This window comes from Anas acuta, chromosome 7 (assembly GCF_963932015.1).
Source record: "Anas acuta chromosome 7, bAnaAcu1.1, whole genome shotgun sequence".
NCBI lineage: Eukaryota > Metazoa > Chordata > Aves > Anseriformes > Anatidae > Anas > Anas acuta.
Genome location: NC_088985.1, coordinates 22,796,460 through 22,819,775, shown reverse-complemented (window position 1 = coordinate 22,819,775; position 23,316 = coordinate 22,796,460). Strand labels below are relative to the sequence as shown.

Below are 23,316 nucleotides of genomic sequence, written 5' to 3'. Positions count from 1 at the left end.
ATCTTAAAGGACTAACAATCATTACAACTTCATGCCTTGTAGAAGTAGGCATTGTACATTGCCATTATCCGTCATAATTACTTTAATTGTTTGTCTTCTAAATGGACTGACAAATAATGTCTTAATACAGAAAATTCAACAAGGAGCTATACACTTTCAGAACTACCACCGCATTCCACTGTTATAAGCAAGTGTAGAACTAAGGCACTTAACTCTTACCTCTCCATGAATGCCACATTTTATGGTATCTTTGGGCCATACTACATCTTTCCTTATGTCAGCATGAATTTATATTTTGTAAAAAATGAAAAAGAATTGCCACTTTCAGGAGGCTAAATGATAAGAGCAATACACAGCCTTGCTTTTCTAGCAGGATGAAAGACACAGTAGCCATTTCAAAAGCAGCAGTTTTTGTAATGCTGGAGGCATTTGGGCTGGAAGGGACCTCAGGAGGTCTCTAGTCCAACCTCATTAGTCAAAACTGAATTCTGGTCAGGTTACTAAAAAGGTAATTTTTTTTAAGTAAAGAAACAGTTTAATCTACTTGAGTACCATAAATGCTATTATATAATTGGTATAATTGGTGATTTCAAAGAATTGCTACAAGGCAAAATTCAGGTTAATTTGGTGTATTCCCAGACCAAGACATTTGGTCTAGCTTAGCTTTAGTTCTGAATTCCCATATTCCCCAATTCCCCATGGTAAAGGTTTTTTATTCCCAAATTACTGTTTTCTGTTGTTTTTCTTTTTGTATGAATCTCACAAACATTTACCAGTAAGGTTTGCATGTATTTATAGGCACACATACACAAAGTAAAAGCATAAAAATTATAAACAATAACAAAATAAATCATAAAACTTTAGGCAGATGAGGACGTGTTTCATGTTATAGTGAAAATATAAGCCAGATTTGTTCAGACTAAATTACATTAGAGTTTCTATGTTAAATGTTTCCTGTTGAACAGTCTAGAGCCAGCCAAGAGGAGCCATTAGGCAAAATAAGTTAAGAGGAGCCTGAGACATCCCAGGATCTTCATGCCTACTGAACTGTGTAATGGTAAAAGCATTAAATAGGATATATGACAGTTTTTAAGGTACCTATTTAAATGAATAATGTAAGGATTTTTTCATGTTAAAGTAATTGCACTGTTCACTCAATCTGTTTTTGCAATTAAGCAACTGTAGAAATCTGAAGCTTATAACCACACTCAGAAGAACTGAATACCTGGGCAAATGAGAAGGGAGCAGAGCAATTGTGAAGTATCTTGGACTGACCTAAACTAAAATTTGTTAATCACTATTTCCATCTTGTTAAATAATAAAGGCCAAAAGAAATTTTCAGAATGTTATTCTATCATTTGTTTTTAAAATTCCCGTGTTTACAAGCTATTAGTGTATTTAAAGATCCACAGTGTTAAGCTTTCAGTATTGCTGAAATGATGTAATTAAGTTCACACTCAACTTTAATTTAAAAGTTGCAGATTTATAACTTCTTTAATTACTATAATTGTGCTGTTTAACTCATGAATTTGCTGAAGGTGCCACAGATAGGATGGACAAAAGTACTCTATTAATTATTTTACTTATCCTAGTTTTTAATTCATGGATGGAATATGTCTTACCGTGAATTTCTTGTTGCAGTTATTTAAAGTTGTTTTCCTTTGACATGAATACTGAGATACTTTGCTTGCAGTGAACAATGGCACTTCTGATTCAGGTGTATTCAAAGTAGGATACCGATCTGCTTGTTCCTAATAAGAATAAACAAAGGAGGGTCACAGGGTAGCACATCTGCCAAATAGCTTAAAATAACAAAAATATATTCCTTGAGCCCGAAATGAGTATCTTTTAATGTGGTTAGAGAATAATAATGCTCTTACCACCTTCCTAGGAAAAAATATTTAATTTCACATTAGCTTCATTGACGTTAAAAGTTTATCTTAATTTCTTCATATCTTTCATTTTAAATTCTTGCAGAAAGTTTTCAACGGCACTGTCAAACATCTCTCTACATGGTGAATACTACTGTTATTGAAGTAAAATTTTAAAACTACAAAAAGTAATAAGGTTGAAAGAACAGAACTTTTCTTTCCATAAATCACTAGATGATTCAATACCAAATCAGGGATGTTACAGAAGGAAAAAAAAGATGTACAAATAACTGACTTTTTTTTTTGTCTGTATCTAGGTTCAGTGGTTGACATTTATATGACTTTAAAAACCACACTCTCTTCTTGTAGTACAAAACTTTTTGGCTTGGATTGTATTTATTCAGCTAAATGTTCTATTTTTGGATCATTATAAAAAAATGAAATATTTACAAGCAGCCATAGAAGAATCATCTCCATGCTTTCATCCAATAGCCAGTGCTTGCCTTATGATGACTAAATATATAAATATATATATATGTGTATGAGTATCCTGATCAGTGAGCAATTGGAAAAGACAACCTGGCAGCATCTTTTCTGCTGCTTTATATTTCCAGTCCTTTAATTCCTTTGCTTTCAGTGGAAGTGACCAAATCTGCAATATTTTGGAAACACTCAAAGTGTTCTCAGCATTTCTGTGAATTTTTTGCTATTTGTCATTTTGTCTAAAAAAACATTGGCAGATCTGTCACAAACTTATTGCATTCCACCATCCAAAAACCATAGGGAAATCTTTCAACAAAAAAAAAAATATATATCACACGGATACACTGAGAAAATGTTCACCCCAACAATGGAGTGATAACCCTTTCCTCCCCTTTATCAAAAAGAAACGCAGGCATAAAGATAACATCTGTGCTAGGCAAACCTAGAAATACGTGTATGTGCCCCCTACACACACAACATATAATTTCACGCTAAATTGCCTTTGTATCTGATTCAAAGCAGTTAAATAATAGTATTCACACACACAAGGCATTTGCTTGCATAGCTGAAGGAATGGTGAATTATATGGCAGTTTTCATAGTATATGCTGAAAGGAAGGAAGTTATTTTATATGTAAGACCTCTCTTGGGAATAAACAAAATGGTTTTCAGTCAGGATCAACAGCACTATTCATCCACTCTTGCACGCTTTCATGAATTATACTTAGCAATTGATTTTAAATCATATAAACTATGATTGATTACAGTTAATATGCTGCTTGAAATGATAGTGCCAGCTGAAAAGACTGGGAACGAAAAGCATGTTACTGAATAGAATATATAATAAGCTGCTATCTTCATTAGCACACAGACATGTTATCAACACAAGAACAAGAGCCCTTATGTAACATTACCTGGCATTGTAGACTGAAAAATAAATGCAGAAACTACGTATTTAAGAGGTTTATAGACTAGCACATAAACATTCTGTTCCTGCCTTAGCAAAGTTATTTGAGTGTTTTTCTTAATCAGCAGTGGTTATACTTTTAATTAGCAGGAGTTGATTATATATTTAAAAAAAAAAAAAGAAAAGAAAAAAGAAACTTGGGTTGGAAATCAACAGCAAAGATGTCTAGCAAACTGCAATTACTATAATGTGATTTTTTGGGAATATTATGGTGCCTGCATAAGAACTATGGAGATAACCTCCTTTCAGCAAAACAAGATTTACATTGCTTTTCGGTGGGAAGAACAGATGGGAGAACACTATTTGTACAGATTATGGAACAATCCTAAAATGTAGTTGAATGGAAATTACAGTGTATTACAAAGAATCCTGGAAACTCACATTACCTCAAAATAATGTGTAGTACTGGGAAGGAACAACTACCAATATTGTAAAAAAAAAAAAAAAAGAAAAATAATAATAATTATTAAAAAAAAAAAAAAAAGCAAGCATTCAAAATTCTTTTTTGCAAATATATCCATTACTATCCATTACATTAAAGAGAAATTATGGTTAACTATACGGGGTCAGCCACTGAAAAATATCCAAACACGGACAACTTACTTGCTAGAGCTAGTGCATTTGCACCTCACATCCAGCCTACAGTAACAGTGGATGTCACTGACATTCATTCACAGCGACATTTTCCGTATGGTAGAAGCAGAAGAACGAGTGGTACCACTAGCATTAGTTTTCACAGGCTCAGGTACAAAATTAAACTTGTAGGGGATTCCTGTGTTCTTTGTCAAATCTTTTTTTTTCTTTTTTTTTAATACACAAAATATAATGGCATAAAGAAATAACAAAGAACGGGTGAAAATGTAGCAGCAGTGAATGAGGTGTGCAGATACTACAGGCTGTGTCAGGCCACATAATTCAACAGCCAGCAGCTTTGATCCAGACAGCATTGATCAAATAATAGTCTGCTGATATCCAGCATTTTATGAAGAGAAGGCAGCTAGTTTATAAGTTTCATTTTATTTTCTGAGAAACTCTGACTTGTCAGTATGAAAGATTTCTTCCATTAGTTAGAGCCTCTCTTTCACAAGGCAACAGAGTGAGACTCTCAGGAAAATGTTAAATGTGAGTTGCCTGTCACATGATATGGTAGGGAATCAAAAAATGTGATACTTCCTTTTCCCAATGTGGAGGGAGATCCTTTGTTTAAGGAAATAAATCTGTTTGCCTTTCAAAAGACAGAGAGGGAAGGTAAAGGAAGAGAAAGAAAGGGAAGAGAATAAAATAACTAACTTTTAGGTCCTGTCTGAGGAAAAGGCAGAAGAGAGACAGTCACAGTTCATGAGGCTACTGAGGATGCCAACCCACTGGTTCTTCTCTTTTCTTTTTTCCCTCTGAAATATTCCCCTCTACCTCTGCCTTTTCCATAACCCAGGAAACAGAACTACTTTCTAGCCTATGGATGTCTTCACATACTTTTTGTTGTTCCTGTGGTGCTACTGTCCAGAAAACCCATCTGCTTGTGGAAGGGAAGGTATCTCTTCGCTTAAAGATATCAGTGGGACAAAATCATTCCTCAAGCTGAGAACTATTTAGATTTCCATTTAAAACAGGTATTCTGCTGCAACACTTCCGTAGCCTACGGAATAAAATGATGGCTTATGATTATAAAAGCCAACTGTTACCAAGAATTCAGACCAGCCTAGATGTGGTCACTCAGCCTTTATACTCTATAAATCATTTTAGCATCAGAGCATCTCTCCAATCATTCACAATCAGAGAAAGATGTCCTTTAACGACAATTATAATTAATGTTAGCTAATGGTCTGTAACTCTGGCTTTATTCCTCATTTTGCATGGAGGACATTTCTTTTCTGCAATGCATTAAAACAAATGTCCTGCAGGAAGAACACCTTCCAAATAAGCTACTACAGATGAACTTATGTTGGTATTGATATTAATGGGAATTTTACCATGAACTCACATCCAATGAGATTTCACCCAAAACATTCAACCATTCAATCCATTTCTTTTTCCTCAAAATGAGCTAAATATTTGTTAGTTCATTTTCATTTCACATTGTACAAGACTGACATAACGGAGCAAATTTGTTTTAGGTGAAATTACAATTAAATTACATACATGTATGTACAAGTTTAGTCTAGTACTTAATATTAACCTGATCTTCAATCCTTATTTGTTCAGTCAGGAACATAAATAAATAAATAAAAATCAGTGACACTGCAATATTAAAATTATTTTTTAAATTATCTAAAGTTCTAAAATTCTTTTCTCTTCCTTGTTTGATTGCTCTACAAAAATGTTTATAATTTGAGAGCCACTGTATAATTAAGACTGGTCTCAACTATAAGCTTTAAAGTGAATGCTACAGCTGTCACTGGCTTGCTAATTGCACTCTACATTTATAAGCATGCAATCTTTGTTTCTATAAAAATAGAAACAGCCAGTCTCCAAGTATAATCATGATCTCCTGACAGTGCTGCTACTTTTTTTCAGAAGTTTCTGCTCTAATAGTATTCCAAAAGGAATTTTATATATATAAAATAATATGTAATTCTTTTATAACAATATATATTATATAAATTACATAATACATAAATTATTTTATATATTATATAATAATTATATATAAATTATTATATTATATATTAAGGTCTTATCATAAATTGATAATTATTATTATCATAATTATTATAATAACAACAATAATAAGCTTTAGCACAGTCGGAGACATTCTGGAGAAAGATGAAGGCATTTCTTGCATTGAAAAGGGAAAAATATATTTCCCATAATACCGGAATGCATAGGTTTTCAAAGACTGCTACAATTAAGAATGTGCATAAAAAGCATTTTGGATTAATTTTTAATCCTAATGTAAATCTCTCAGCAAAGTTCACAAGATGTTGTTCATATTTAGAGATGTTTTTTGCATTCCCGATATTTATATTTTCATAAATATAGCTTTTTTTCTGTGAGATTACACAGTGCATTATTTACAAGGCTAGTTTTTTTTCCTGTTTTGCATTAATTTCTTTAGTATATTCTTCCTTCAGCAGATTCACTGGAAATACTACAAATATACTGCAAAAGTACTTCCTTGGAAGGATTGCAAATATAAACATATTCTGTTACAGAATTATGCTGCATCTGAGGGTGACAGCTCCATCTGGTGTATTCATTTTTTTTATTATTATTATTTTGGAAGTGTTATTAAACAGTAATTCCTATAAGTAAAGTCCTGCGGAACAGCTTCTGGCAATGAAATATGACTTAAAAATGAATCAGAAGCTACATGCTTTATTGGTAAAGGGTGATATTTATAAATCATTCTTCTTACTTTAAAAATCAGAAGAAGAAAACAGTGAGATATTGTATTGAATATTGTATTAATATTCAGGCATCCTATGCCTAGCAAGAGATAACATACTGCACCTTTTGTGATACATGATTCAGAGTTATCATTTTGAAGCAGGGTCATTGTTCACACAGAATCTAATCCAGGCCCTCTGAAATCAGCAAGAAACCTTCACTTCAGAGAAGCATTAGATCAGAATTCTAACTCTCCTGATGCATGAATTAATTTCTTCACCAGTCCATGTCCAATCCATTGGCAGCACGAGGCTCACATGATTGCAAGACAAGGGAAGGTGTTAACCCTGGCACAGCGCAGTATCTATTTCATGGCCCAGTGGCATGTGCTATTGTCACGCTGTGCACAGCACTTGTGGACATCACTGGGCACAGTTGTGGTGGGAGTACAGTCTGTACTGGGGGTACTGCACATCAGTGTTTCACACTATGCCCCAATTTGAGAAATAAGAACATAATTTTGACAGATATCGTCCTCAGGAAAGTGTTGTCATCCATTGCTTCAAGGTCAAACACTGTTCACTGAATAATCAGCCTGCAATTCATAATAGCATCCAACTTGCTGCTCCCATTGAGAGATAATGAAATATAATGATACCTTTATTCCATATCACAGTTTTACTCTATGGTGCCAACTTTGTAAATGTATGTCCACAAACTCCAGCAACCTTGATTTCAGAGTTCCTTTGAGGGCTAGCAGTTACCTGATCACTTCTGAACAGCAAAGGTTCTAACGTTTTTGTATTATTTTGAAGATGCAAACTATTCTAGCAGAAGCCCATGAAAATGCATTCAACTCAGTGGGACATTTACCATGATGTTGAAGTATTGGTGGAAACACCGAAGTACCACAACAAAAGTATGCAGTTTATTGACGGATGTTTCCACTTTAATAGCATATGGTTATTATTTCAGTTTGTAACGTGAGAGCACAGTAACAGCATTACCAGACACTAATATTTGGCTGTTCGAAAAGGTATAGAATATCTTCATCTTAATTTATTAAAACCGTGAATTACTTATATAACTGTAGAGCAAAATGTATTTAAATAATGAAATTGTAACACAATATGATTATGTATGTATATAGGTTAAAAAATAATAGTAATTTAATCACAGTCATTCATTTTAAATGACACTGCATTCACACTGAACGATCTGTCTTACCACGAGGCGATATTTCATTTCTGAATCAACTGGTCTTCCCGCTTCCATGCAGGCTGTGAGCCATGAAATATCCAGTAATTCAAACCTGGAGCTGTCACCCACAGCCTGTCCTCTCAGCCAGTCCAGCACTTCTAGGTAAGAGTTGTTCTCAGCCACAATGTGAGTGACAGAATCACTATCAAGAAATACAGAAAAAGAAGTTTTCTTTTCTTTCTGAACCCAACTGTACACAGCTATGGAACTGCTATTTTTGTATTTACCTCCCACACACTACCTGAAAATTGCTGTATATATTATATGTTAGGATGTGGGAAGAGGATGCTTTTTCATATCACAATATGTCTATACCAGTCACTGAATCTGCTTTGAGGAAAAACTTTAGCCTGACAACTCCTGTAAGTGCAGCATTTTATTTTTTTTGGCATCATTTGACTGTTGTAAGTCTATCTTATTACACATCTTTTTGCAAATGAAAATATTTGGCTTGCACAAGCCATATTATAATGAAAAGGCTGCTTTACAATACCTGACAACCTTTCTCCCAAGATTCCCAGTCAATGAAGAAAAGCCTTCCAGTATTCAAAATTCTGTTAACAATCATTCTTTAAAGATTTGCAGCTAGTAATATTTTTTGGAAATTTAATTTTTCACTACTTACATTAAGCTACTGCCAAAGGTTCATGAGCTAAATCTGACAAATTACGCACTGCATCTAAAGAGCACTTTTTTGCTACTAAGATGCCAGTCTCTTACAAGACTGATATCCTAGTTTAGCTAGTATAAAAAAATTCAGTGAGTTTTGGCTCAATAAATTATTTAGCGGTTATGTGTACATTGCTTATAAATATGGTAGCAAGAAGTTTACATACTAAATGTAGATTGTTTTATTAGAATAACTTTTGGAAGAATTCCATGATAGTTCACAATGAAAAAGACACAGTTCAGCACCTTCTGCTAAGAAAGAATGGACAGGGGCAAAGTTTACATTTCAAGAAAAAATTACACAGTTGGAGTGATCTGTAAATTTCTACCTAGCCCACTGATGTTCCTCAGTAAGTTTAAAAGACTACTAACTTGGTAGGAAGACTTAAGAGTGTACTTCCAAGTGTTTCCCTCCACAAACACTCCAGAAGGGTGAAGTCGCCCAAAAAAAAAAAAGCAACAGATAAAGGAAGAAGCTTCATTTTCATTAAACTTGTAGGACTTCAGTATCTCTGAAATCTATGTGAAAATTAACTGAAATCAGTCAACAAAGAAGCTGAAACTTTCACCATGAATTCTTCTGAGAGCAATATCCTCCATTTACAAGCCTCTGTATCCTCCTGCTAGCCCATGCTGGTGACAACTTTGTGCATGTACAGTAAATTTCAAAGGGACCTTGAGCCTGGTCCTGATTAACTTCACAGATTGCATTGCTGACCTTCCATAAAACCTGGTGAATTTAAGCCATCAAGCCATTCCAAGACAAGGCACCACTGAAGAGATGGCTGGTTTGTATGGACTTTAAAATAACCTGTGCAAAGTGTTAAAGACAGATTGGCTGTACAACCTTTCAAAGCAAAATACTTCCTAGGAAAACAACAAAATCTCTTGGCCCTGTGACCCCAATTCACACTAATAATCACTAACTTTATTAAATCTCCCAGCCACAAAGACAAATGCTGAGGAGTCTTACCATAGAAAACTTATCATCTAATTCTCCAGTGCATTAATTGTACTATATTTTGGACAGATACATAATGCATAGAATACGCTATGCTTTAAAAATACAAATGATGACGCAGCATAGTGCAATTCTTTTCTCTTCATACTGTGCAACTTGAGGAACAGAGTCCATTGAAAAAAAATGCCTAATGTATTTTAATTTTAAAGATAGCAAATCTAGGCTAGGTGACATTATGAAATATTATTGTTTTTATTACTACTTAATCCTACTAAGTTCTACTTTAATTAAACTGTCACATCCTCACTTGAGTAAAACAAAATCAGTTAGAGACATAGAACTTCTGCTTCCTGTGGTTTATTTCACTTTATATAAAATATTCATATGTAATGTATTTGTGCCAAGCTGCAGATCTGGGAACTTTGCCATCACTACACTTGCAGCAGCTGTTTAGTTGCTGTGCACCAGTTTCCTCTGGTACCTGTACAGCTGTGCCACCTTCTTGGCACAAAATGTAACAAATTAACATTTTCTCTGGCATTTAAAAAAAAAAAAAAAAAATCAAGTTCTTTTTCATCCAGTAGCAGCTAAGCTGAAATTAAATAGCACCTCGGTTGTATACAACTTGCAGAAAGTCTGAAACATTGGCAATAAATACCTGTGTCAACAGCAGTCCAGATAAAACACTTTAATCAGTCCTCAATGGATTGTTAATGTAGGACTTAGAAGAGCCCATTTTATTTTTTTTTTTCCTGAAAATTCTATTAGTTTTGTATCAGACACTAATTGCCTACTTCTGTTCAATACCTGCTTAAATCTTGCTTTACAAATTATTTCTTCCTTGTTTCCTCCCTGGTCTTTCAAAGTTGATGAGACTGAAAAATCTGTGGAAATAATCTTTTAAAGGAAAGACCCAGTTGCATGCTATATGCAAAAAGATCCAGAGAAATGATCAATACTTCTTTTTCTTCCAACTTCTCAAAAAACCTACATAATGATGTAGGTTTCAGAAAACTGCATAATAACTAATGCTCATGAAAAGCAATATTTGGAGGAAGGCTTCTTTCAAAATGAATAGGTTTATCAAAAGACCACCATATTATAAGTCTGCCACTGGAGTATATCGTCACCCTGAAATGCAACATCTGTGATATTTCATTCCTAGGCCTTTCCTCCAGAGCTCTGCCAGATTGTACCAAAGCGTTAGCCAGTAATTCTTAACCTCACAGCAGTGTATTACTCAGAAAAAGATTAGATATTAGAATACCAAGGATGATGTGGAGAAATGCCCCCTCAACACACCACACTTTCCATGCTGATATATTTACGTGTAATTCTTTTTCACTTCAGGTAGTGGCTGTTAAATTAAAAAAAAAAAAAAAAAAAAAAAAACATTAAAAAAAAACTTGATATCAAGACAGAAATAAACAATGACCCATTTAGATGAGCTAGAGACATGACTCATTTCTTCCTGCAAAATTATACAAATGCACAGACACAAATCCCATGAAAGACATTCACAAGCTCAGAGCTTAGGTTTCTTGTTTTCCATGCGAGCTGCAGCACACTGAGAAGTGCAAACATATCAAAATTGACAGACCTGTGATAAATTGGAACCATTGATTTTAGAGGTAAAAAGTAAGAGTTTTTGCTAGTCTTTGCGTTCTGCTTGCTCTCTGCCCAGAAGGTAACAGAAATGAACTGTGCTTTAGCAATACAGAGTGAAATCCTGAAGCATCATTATACTGGGAAGAGCAAAGTATATCCACAAAATACATAGGCAAAAAATTCAACTGCAGTCACTCGTATAACTGCATTTATTAAATAAGAATGTTTTAAGCACCATTCCTGCATGTTATTTCTACATATATAAACATTTTCCTACCTTAGTTCACTTTCTACTCTGAAACCTTTGCTTCTTGCCAGCTCCATTAAAAAGGTTCTTCTGGTCATCCCCATCTTTCTCTGCATAATAAAAATTACAAAGTTATTGAACTTTATTTCATAACTGCAGGAAAATTTGGGGGAATGCATCCCTTTCTGCCTCTTCCTCTGGGAAGCTGGAGTTCTGATCCTATCCATGATGCAAGGTAGAAATGTTTTCACTTGAAAGAAAGGGAGCTAACACACTTACTGCCAGCAGCTGTACTTAATGTCACCACCCATTGAAGTCATTTTCCTCTGTTTCCCCTCTGAAATCAAGAACAGATGCTACATGAGCAGAAAACATTACTTCTTTTCTACCACCTAGGACTTTTGCCCAGAACTACTCCAAAGAGATGCAAATATGATATAATTGCTTAAAACATCCATCATCCGTAAAGACTTTATCCAAACAATATTGATTACAGGAAAATCAGCTTCAACTAGTTTAATTGCACAGTTTCATTAGTTTCTGCTTACTTTTTTTTCCCCCAAACCTCAATTTTCCAAATTGTAGGGCACACGGAGTTTCAGTAGATTGATAAACAAATACATAAATAAATAAATTATTTCTATCATCTTAATAACAGTATACAAATGTTATAAAACCATCTGTACATTTGTTATGTCTGTGTGATTAATTATTTGATTAGAAAGGGAATAGATTTTTAGGACAAAAAAAAAAAGCTTTTGAAACTGAATTTACAATTAAATAAATCTGTTGCTGTTTTGAGAATAAGGTAATGAAAGACAGAGAAATTGTTAGAGACGTCTTCAATTATAACTCTGGCATATGTTGCCATCATTGCTTTCTACTACCTGCCCTGGAATACATTCCTGTCTGTGGCATATACATTAGAGAATAATTCTGCTTTTAAGCATCCAGTGACCTCCAAACTACAGAGAAGATTATGGAAGCTATATCCCATCCTGTCCTAGAGCATGGCATACTAGTCATCAGAGGACTTCGCTAGAATTTATTGCAGATATATTTCATCATGTTGGGCCCATTTAGATATGGCCCTGAAATTCCATCAGTGCAAAATGAATGCAAACAACCAAGTTTACTGTATGTGCATCTATTTCAGCACAAAAACTATTTCAGGGGTAAATAGCCCCATTTCTATGTCAAGTTGGATTTTTATTTTTGTTGTAGCAGAGAATTTGGATTTTGCGAGTCCTTCAGAATGTGTCAGAAATGTTATAACTTGCAATTCTCATTGCTCATGTTCAGGAGAGGAAGCAAGGTGGAAAATCCTGCCTAAGTCAGATCTATCAATTTTATTTTCAGTCATTTTATCATGGATGGATATAAATTCTGAGTTATGGAAAAATGACTCAAAACCTGTTTCCTTCAATTATGGCCATGAGTTTAAGCTTAAATTATAAAAAGTATTACTGACATTTTCCCAGCCCTATATCTCATGCTGCTTCAACTGTATTATCACAGATATAAAGAAACAGTTTTCATCCGAATAGAAACTAACCATTAAAAATTAATATAGAGCTCTCAGCTCTGGGGTCTTCCTGAGGCCATGAAAAAGAATATATACATAGTTCTGTACATAGACTAGACACCATTCATTTCTTCCATTGCCTAAGGATAATCCAGAAGCCAAAATATCTATTCCTCTTTCTGATTCATAACATTAAAATTGTCAAAATAGATCACTTCAAGGTTATTTTTAAATTATGTGAGATATTTTCATAGGAACTGGAAAATGGACAGGCAGACCTTAAGAGGCTTAAGCAAAAGAATTGCAAAAAAGAAAAAAAATGAGGCGTGATGGGTCTGGCATTAAGGCTGAGCAATCTGTTGTGGTTGCTCCATGTCTGTTTTCTATAATACTAATTATATCCATATCCATTGAGCACTGGATGTATCTCTTTTTACAGCCTTCATAGGCTTCGTAAAATGCTTTACTTTATCGCAAGCCCTACAAGGAATAAGGTATTTGAGAACAGATTCTTTACATATGTTAAACAAAGGCTTTTTTATGTTATAATTAATTCGGTGTTCTCAAATATGCAAATATAATTTCCCTCAGTGTAATATGAAGATGCTCAGTGCCAGTAAAACCCTTCGGGCATGAAAAACATAAGTTATTATTCCTTTGTGTTGCTCTAATAACACTTGAGCCAGATTTTTGAGGGTATTTAGGAGCCAAAAAGATGCAAAGGCCTAGTGGGATTTTCAAAATCATCAAGGTCAGTTAGGCATCCAACTCCTTTGGAAATCAATTTCTGACTTTCAACCCAATGCAAAAAAGATTTTCTTTGTCAGATAAATACAGTATAATGTCATGGAAATGTCTCTGCCAATGATGCAATTTTATTAAAAATACATTCTAAAATTAATAAGATTTCCAAATCCCAGCTGAGCGAATAATCTGCTCTCCTACAACATCACACTATAATATTTTTGACAGTAACACAGGAAGTAGAATATGTTTTACAAAAAAAAAGGCAAATACAGTGTGTCTGTCATATATGATGAAGGAAAGCAACCCATTACCTGAATCATGGCACCACCTCACCTTCACTATGCATGACCAGCAGCTTAAAACCATGGAAACTTTTTCCAATTCAGTGCAGTTCCTCCAGTGTACAGACTCCTAGCGGAGTCAGGGTGGTTCGCTTCCCTGGAGGGAAATCTTTGTTCTCATGTTGTTGTGGATTAATGTTGTGGACCATCAAAGGCATGGATTAGGAATGGGATGTTTGTAAGTGATCACCACTTGTGATGCCTGTGCCAATGACAGTCAGCCAAGCAGTCCATAGGCAGTGCCTGGCAGAGACATGGGCCTGACCATGCAAGGGGCTGATCCAGCTCCAAAGGGGTTCCTCAGGGGGAAAAACAGTGGGAACATGTGGTTTCTGGAAAGCACAGTTCAACTCCTCTGCATGTCAGTATTCACACATGCTTTCACTGCACCTTCTGGATTATTGTCAGATAGTCTTAGTGCCCTGCTTTTATATGAATGGCGTTGTAAATATTTTATAAAACCTTACTTGCCCATTTTTTATAGCTTTCCTGTGAAGAGTCAGAAGTGGTGACAGGTGATTTTAATCAGGCTCTACAGTATACTAACCTTTGAGAAAGCATATCTTAAGCACAATCAATAAAAACTAGACAAGTGATTGCATACATTTTTGGGTTTTGATTTAACCTTGGCTTAACAGTGTTTCACACTCTATTGTTTCACAAAAAGTATTTTTTCTTAGCTTTTTTTATTTTAAAATATTTGATAATTCAATGTTCATTTCTCAATGAACAATTTTATGGAAAATTTAAAATTCTGTTATTTTTCTTTTTTCTTTTTCCTCTCTAGATATTACTGTCTGCTTTTGCTTGAGCTCTGGCCTTTTCAGTGGCTAAGCAGGCCACTCACTGTTGATACGTGTTCTTCCAGTCTCTCAGTGCTTGCAAATAACATGGCTATTGCTTCTCCTGATTTTTTTTAGGGAAGGTGTTGGGGGAAGGAAGATTAGCTTCTAGAAATAAGCACAGCCTTTGTTTTAATTCATTCTTCTTCTTCACTTGTTACCAGGGTATGGACTCACAAACACTTCAAGCTTCTACCCTTAATCCCACATTATGTGGAAAGTTTATATTATTGTTTAGTAGGTAATCAACAAGTTTTAACAATATCTTAAAATTCCATCAAACAAAAAGGGTCAGTATCTGGGAATCTATTTCTTTAGTTCCCCCTTTTTTCTTCCACTTTCATTTACTATTATATAAATTCTTTCACAACGTGCATGGTAAACAAACCTGGTAGCCTACAACATAAAGAAAGAGAACATCATGCTGCACATTTGATTACAGCATTTTGAATAAATGTACAATTATTAAAGATAAGGAAACATTGAAAAATATATTCTGGGAATGTTCAGATACCTTTAAAAATCAATTCTCTTTTATTCCCTTTGATGTTTATGTTCTTTGAATTACTCACTATGATATTTTCTGGGAGGAACTTTGAAATATATGCTCTTGAGCTATTCACATTGGAAATGATAAACTCCTTAAAACACCCAGGTGACCAAGAATTTGTATAAACTGATGAATTGATAGTATACTTTGAATGTACTTACTTGGCTGTATCATTGCATTTGTCACGTAAGATACAGAGGACATGAAATCTTGTAGTTGCTGTTATCAGATGTACATTTTTGATGTACATGATCAGAACAGCTGCTTATTGTTTCTTTTTTTTTTTTTCCAAAATGGAGGTGAAAACCTGAATAAGAAAAATGAATTTAGTGACATACCTCAGAAACTGACCATGTAGAAATCATATAATGAGCTGACAGCTTCTTTAACTGACTCTATGTTATAGACTCGTTTATAGAAAGGGTTTGTACTTCTAAGCCCTTCCTGAGAAAACAAGGAAAGAGTGATGTCACATTGTTGAACAATAGAACAGGGCAATAGGGTTCCCCCTTACAGCATGGGGAAAAGTAATTGGTGACAAATCCTGGCAGGAGTTACTTCCTTCCCGTGCCAGTATGTCTATATTCCATGGAAACTATTATTTCCACTCTGCCTTCAGTCTCTCTGTTCAATAACAACGCTTGCAATTGCATTCTTTGGTTACTCTGCTAATGGCAGCTGCTGTTCCTTCTTGTGATTGTTATTGGGCTATCCTTTGATTTTTGTGCTGGTGCATCAGTGATTTTTGTGCTTTTGTGCATCAGTGATTTTCTTTATACTGTAGTCTCATGAAAGCCTTGCGAACCTGTCAGCACCAAATAGATATATCTTCATAATCCTGTCAATGTACATGGTCAGGCAGATCCTTGAGCAACTACACACCTCTTTCCAAACACAGTTTACAAAGGTAAAGGCCTTTGGATAATAAGTACTGTTTTCCAGACTCTCTCAGTAATACTCTAAATATTCTTCCTAATAATATTAATTCTTAATAATAATATTAATTAATAATTCTTCTTAATTCTTCTCTTAATTCTAATTTTTCTCTTAATATTAATACTCTTATTAATACCATTAATACTCTTGCCAGTATTAAGGACATTTCTGTTAATTAACAAATATCCAACAACTTTTCATATTTGAGGTGTCACACAAGTTGTGTTGCATGGCTTATGCCTAGGCAGCTGAAAAGATTATACTTCTATCTGAGAGATGACCAAATAATGCTCCTGTGGACATTTCAGAAACTTCTTATATAAAAAGGTAATAGTAGAAATGAATGCTCTGTAAAAATTCTTATCCTGTAAGTTTAGTTCCTCCCTTACACCACTAGTACAATACTGCCAAGGTAGTAGGTAATTTGGCCAGGTATTATCATTATACTATATATCATTATATTATCATTAATTTATTGCTACAATAGTTACCAGTTCATACAATAGATGCGTCTTGCAGTAACTGCAAATAATGCAGTTGTAGGCCTACTTACACCTCAAAAAATGCAAACATCTGTACGGGTGACATTTATGTCTTTTAAATTTACAGATAGTAAAGCATGATGCATCTAATAAAGAGAAATACACTTAACCCAGAATAATGAAATACTGGAAAAGGCTGTTTCTATATTTCCTATAAAACTTTCAATTATATACTCAATATTCAGTACTACAGGAAAGCTTATTTGGCATGCAGCTCCCACATCATTAAACTGAGGAGATAATCAGACCAGCTAATGTAAAAGAGAGGAGTAAATAACAGTAAGTACTATAGATAATGTTGTTGCAGAGAGAAGAAAAACTTACATGATATATATCTGATATATCTCTGATAACATTACATGATATATCTCCTTGTTCCTTTCACAAGTTTATGTACATCACACTAAAATAAGAAAGTTTATCTCCCCTACTAGTTTACTGAGCAAAATCAACAGGTAATGGTTAACATCATGGTGAGTTCTGACAGTGGTCTTTCTGTATACTCCATCAAAAACAGCTGTAGAAAAAAATGTTATCACTAGCACCAGAAAAGCAAAAAAGACTCCTGATGAGCATTTCACATATTGTGTTACCTCCAGAAACAAAATAAAACAGGTGTTTATCTGAATGATGTGTTATAACTTTTGCAAGTGAATGGAAAAATCAATGTTTTTTTTTTGTTCTAGAAATATCAGATGAAAGGAGCCAGAAAGCACGGTGGAACAGGGCAGTATTCTCACCTTTCAGACATATTGCAGTCCTGAGTTCCACTAATGCAGAACTAATTGCAGCAGAAGTAACGTAGCTGGGTAATATTAATTACCATTAATATTGCAGGAAAGAGTTTGCTTCATCCAGCTGGTTTTTAAAATCCAAAAATATTCTAGACTCAGTTTCTACAAAAGCATTCTGTCATTTTCTTACTAACTTCACCTACAATTTGGCAGATGCTTAGAGTATCACAAAATACTTAAACATTCTTTATTTTACACTGTGGATCTGATAGCTCTACCTTTCAGAACACTGAAAGGTGTTTTTTCTCAACTGCATAAAAATTCATTTCTCAAAGCAACCAGAAATTCTTTTCCCATACAAATCAAGATTGGCTCCATCATTCCAGTCTATAGAAAATGTAATACTACTAAGTTTCAGATAGCCCCTGTAAGCCCTGGCCCAGTTTCGGCTTGCATACTTATTTAACTCTGAACATGTTGATCAATCTTTATTAGAAAACTACAGTCTCCCTAGTTGTTTTTAAGATCATAAACTTTAAAGTCATTTTTCTGACTTCTTAAATCACAGATACGAATATTGTGCTATTATTTTATGATGCGTATCTGCTTATTAGGAAATGTCAGCATGAATTTTGTCACATTTTTATTATCCAAAGAAACGGTATAATTCCGTCTAATTGAAGTAATTTATTGATACTACTTTGTATTATGAGCTTTACTTCTCTTTCCTGTGCTTATTGCTGCAGAGATTTAGTTTTAAGAAACAAAAGCTAATTTTCTGCTGCATGAAAAGAAGCCAGACCCAACGTTGAATCACACAGCTATGAATAAAGCTGCTAGTTCAATACTTCAATAACAAATCAGAAGACCACACTGAACTGCAGAATTTTCTATCAGCAAGCTTCAACTTCTCTTACACTAAGAAAGAAGCATAATAATTCTTGATTCCTATGCTAAACTAATTATTATTACATATCATAAAGCATGAAAGCAAGAAGGATATAAAGCTAATAAGTCTATTTGCAAATGCTGTTCTGCTACAATTTACTCAAGAGTTTACTAAAAATACATGCTGTTTATAATTTAAAGGCATTTTGATTTAGTCATTTTGCGCTTTGTGATGTTATTAAGGAAACAATTCAATATCTTTTTTTTTTTTCCTGCTGGCATTCCATTATGTGGATTACAATGCACTGAAACTCAAAGTGTCAGGAATACGAGAATGATACACAGACAGATTTAGCTCCTGCTTTGTTTAACTGTGTTGAATTATGTGGAGTTAAAGTTGTAAAACAAAGCCAAGTTAGAGGAAAGAAAGTATGTGCTAATGGTTATGGAATGCAGGTAACTGGTTACAAACCCCAAAGATATCATTTTCCCAAGAACAATTATTTTGGCAGTATCACTCCATAGGTATTTTCTAACCCAGCTGGATTGCCAGGAGTTTTAGGCTGCTCTTCTACGAGCTTGATTCAAGCACCACAGAACTGATACTGAACTGTCAGTGGACTTTCATTGTCTAAAAGCAAATGAGTCAAATAGGAGGATTTAGAGAAAAACTCCTGTAGATTTTGGTAGTTAGTCCAGACTACTGATTTTACATGAGGCATTGAGGAAAACAGTGCTTCTTCACTCTTATAGCCTTAACCACCGGTCTGTGCCACGCAGACTCAAGTGAGAGCTGGATGATGGTGATTGATGAAATCAGCTTAGAAAAGAAGAAAATGTAAAGACTGACTATGCAGTAGCCTTTACTGTGCTGATTGCATATGGCATCCTGAAAAGAAACTGAATGTAAATATTTCTTGATGAAAGAAGATAGAGAAAACATAAAGTCAGACCCAAATCAGACCGTAAATATATGTGTTTCTGAGAGGGAATAAGAAGTTTCACATTTGAGGGAAGAAATATTACAGGAAATAAGAGCACACTTCACTGTGCTACAGTGAGTGAAAAAAAATAAAAAAATAAAAATGACTATGTCCAGGAAAAAAAGGTTTCTGAGTAGGAAGTAGGTGGCATTTAATAGTGGCAAGGAAGTAGGTATTTTGAAAAGGCATATGCTACAGGCCATTAATAAATATCCTAAATGTCTATTCTCTAGTAGACATTGCTGAACAAAGTTGAAAGGCACCAGAAATATCTTTAGAACTTGTGTTTAACTCTGCATTATGTGTGCATGTATATATACTAATATCTCTGAGTTCCATATAAAATTATTTTGCAGAAGTACTAACGTTAATGTTCAAACAGAGATAGTAATTGCTGGGAGAAACGCTAGCAACCTTTTATACATGTTCTCTTTACTAAAAGAGAACATGGTGAAAAACAAAAGACAACAAAACACAAAACCCACCAGTCTTTGTGGTGAGATACAAAGCTGCGGGGCATGCTCCCTGCTGCTCCAGAGCAAACCACCACAGGTTCACCTCACGTTGCCTCCACAGATGTGCTACCCACAGACATGCTACAGCATAAACAAAAGGCAGTACCATGTAGAAGACTGAACACTGGGGCCAAGAACTGAGGATAAGTGGTTGTTTTAAAGGGAAACAAAAAGTAACTGACAGTACTTCTCCAGTCATACTCAGGCCTTACAAGACTGTGGGCTGGTAAGATGTTCTCAAAGCTATACTACATTGCTTGGTATAGTTATTTAGGAGACTGAGTAAAAATGATTAGAAAAATAGCAGAGCAGTGAAGTCCTAAAATTAAACTTCTTGGAAAGGTTATACAGACTCCTCAATCATCTCCAGAACATACAATAAAGATTTTAGCTATACATTAAAAGAAGGATTACTCAGGTTTCCTTCTGTCGTTGAATTTGAGAATATTTTCTCATTATGGAAATGATTTAAGGTCTGTCATGTTGCCTTCTTTCCCATTAATCCAACTTTGCCTACCCAGCTTGTATTGCATTCACTGCACTTTAGACAATAGATGTAAAGTGCTAGATTATAGAATTTTGTTTCCAGGGTTGTGACAGTGTTTGTTTATCAGTGTCCATCTCCCCATATATCTTCTATTGGTTTGGTCCTGTATTAATTCACGAGAACAACTGGGTTGTGTTAAGGTTAAAAATAACACCAGAGTTTTCTGCTTATTTATCAGTAATGACTGTATCAGCAATGACATTTTCTCTGTGTCCCTTATCTAGGCCAGCCACAGTTTACAGGTACCCCTTTAAATGGATAAATAAAAAATGCTCAACTTTGGTAATACTTCAGAACTGTAAAAAAAATAAAATAAAAAAAGAATTAACATAAGCATCACTGTTTGCACTAATTCAAGCTGAATATGCCTAAGAAATAACCAATGTCCTCCCCATTCCTCGCATTTCAAAACAGGTGCATACGTAAACAAGTGAAGTTCTTTTTTCTTTTTTTTTTCTTTTTTTTTTTTTTCATTTCCATAAGTAAGCTAGAAATTCCAAATTCATTCACCTTCCTTTCAGGTCACTGTTTTTCAATCTTTTGCAGCTGTAAGAACATAATAGATTTCTGGTGCTGTCTAGGACTCAAATACACATTTAAGAAAGCGTGTGTTGCAAATTACTAAGCAGCAATATTGTGACTCCCCTATAAAGTTATCTGGCACTGCAATCTTACTCTCCTAACTATATTTCTGAAACTTAAACCTCAGCCTATCAGTGTTTAGAACTTGAACTGAGGAACCACTTCTATTCCCACTGCACAAGCAGAGGAACTAACCAAATCAGTGTCAGCCTCAAATCAAGGACAATGACTTCTGCATCTAACGAGGTAAGGTTAGGACTGTAGTTAGACCAAATTTAATGCTTTTAACATCATGAGCCAGTATGTAAAATCATATTTTGGATAAAGGTTATTGCTTTTGCATGTTAATAGTGTAATATTACATTTTGGGTAAAGGTTATAACAGACAGAAGTCACAAGAGAGAACAAAAAGAGGTTGAGAAGTATATGTTAGGGTTAAAGTATTGTTTGTACTTTCCTAGAATAGTTTTTCAACACACCTACAAATAAAGGTAGTAAGGATAACCTTGGATTTGGGGTATCTAATATGTAAAACATAAATCTGGGATAAGGGCTAAGGTCCAGATCAACAAGATCGGGTAATTCACACTTAGGTTTCTGTATGAAAGGAGACATTAGACTAGACTTAGTCTGGGCCAACAGCCTCTATTTAATATACGTGAAGAGATGCAGTATATCCATATTAATTATCAGATTAGATCTAGGGGGGGAAGAGCCAATTTGCCTATGTTTTAGACAGTCTACTATAAACAAGTTGACAATGCTGATGCAAGCAAGGGTCTGAAATACGTGTTAGGATTTTGGCTAAAAGGAAACATTCCTCAGTATAAGTGAACAGATATTAAACCTCTAGTGTTCAGTAGAGCTAGAGTTTAATTCAGTAGGACCCCATGCTCTATGTATAAAGAACTGTTGCGCGAGCAGTTCTGGACAAGCAGACGTGGACATGCAGACCCCTAAAATAGCAGGGGTCAGGGTTGCTAGGCCATTTATCCACATTGCCAAATGACTTTAAGGCTGATAAATTTATGTGCAAATTAAGAATCTTTTCTGTTTTTGTGTTTTAGATGTGGGGAGGTAACAGCTGTTTTGGGGCTAACAGTGTCTGCCAGCCTACAGTCAGACCTGACTCCAAGGAAGCCACCTGGCTTGGTTTTGTGGTCAAATGAACAAAAAATTTCCCTCTACAGATCTCTCAGCTCAGCTTTTGCACCACTTCTCTCTTTTCTTCATCCAGTAAAATGACCCCATTAGGGTAAAATTAACTAAAGGTCTTGGGCAAATTAGTGCATGCATGTTGGCAAGTATTTTATACTGAATCCAGAGGAGCAGGTAAACAAAATATTTTCAGTTTATTTGCTGAGCAACTGCTGACAGAAATATATGACTTATTGGAAAAGGCAGAACATTCTCCATGAAATGAAAACCAAATGCTTTTCTAGGATCGAAAGTGTCTGTTCAATCAAAAATGAAACTCCTTGTACCATTTATCCAAAATATCTATTTTCATTTTAGGTTAAACAAAGGGTTTAATTTTATGTGAAGCCAGGCAACCTAAAATGATTTATGATTTCTTTTTCCCCTAATTCCTTATTTTACTGGTAATTTTATGGTTAAATTTTTAGTTATTTACAAATATCTTTTTAAAATGAAAAGCAAAAACCAACAAATCTTAAAACATTTAATCTGGTTTTTATTTTTCCTCTCCCAGAACTACTTCTCAGATTTTTCTGTAACACAGCACTGGTTGCAGACCCTCTGTAAAAAGCTGTTGTCGTTGTGTAGCTAGAATTCACACACACAAAAAAAAAGAAATGGCTCCACTCTCCAAAGAGTCATTAAAAGACTTAAGTCAACAGAGAAGTCCCTGCCTTATTTACATGTAAACATCTCAGAGGTAATTCTGCCGAATTTAGCAGAGCAGTAGCACTGTTACAGAAAAGTTAAATAGATACAGTCCAATAAAGGCATGACATCACTGCTTTATTTCACCTCCTTCTGATGGTGATATTAACTGGTTTAATTAAAATTTGTAAAATCTGAGTCCTAAATTAGCATAAGCAACATGAACCTCAAAATAAGTAGTGAGACAGAAGAAATACTGGTAAGATAGGAAAGCAATGTGAAGCTACCTACATAGATTATATGATGGACCTCTGGCTTTGCTATGTTTCCATAACAGCACTGAAGAT

At 34.7% G+C, this 23,316-nt stretch overlaps 1 protein-coding gene across 15 annotated transcripts in view; it reads right to left on the bottom strand.

Annotated features, from left to right (window-relative positions):
* The window catches only part of DNTT (DNA nucleotidylexotransferase), a 180,036-nt gene that overhangs the window by 95,334 nt on the left and 61,386 nt on the right, over positions 1–23,316 (bottom strand). For 4 of the 15 annotated variants that reach the window (XM_068688146.1, XM_068688143.1, XM_068688145.1 and 1 more), the window contains exons 3-6: positions 15,559–15,704; positions 11,423–11,502; positions 7,875–8,049; positions 1,623–1,751 (exon numbers count right to left, since the gene is read on the bottom strand). In XM_068688146.1, coding sequence (XP_068544247.1) covers positions 1,623–1,751; positions 7,875–8,049; positions 11,423–11,496 — 378 coding nt within the window. In that variant the 5' untranslated portion in view covers positions 11,497–11,502; positions 15,559–15,704. Of the gene's footprint in view, positions 1–1,622; positions 1,752–7,874; positions 8,050–11,422; positions 11,643–15,558; positions 15,705–23,316 lie in introns of those variants that run through there. The other 11 variants (XM_068688151.1, XM_068688148.1, XM_068688150.1 and 8 more) reach the window with 5 other exon arrangements.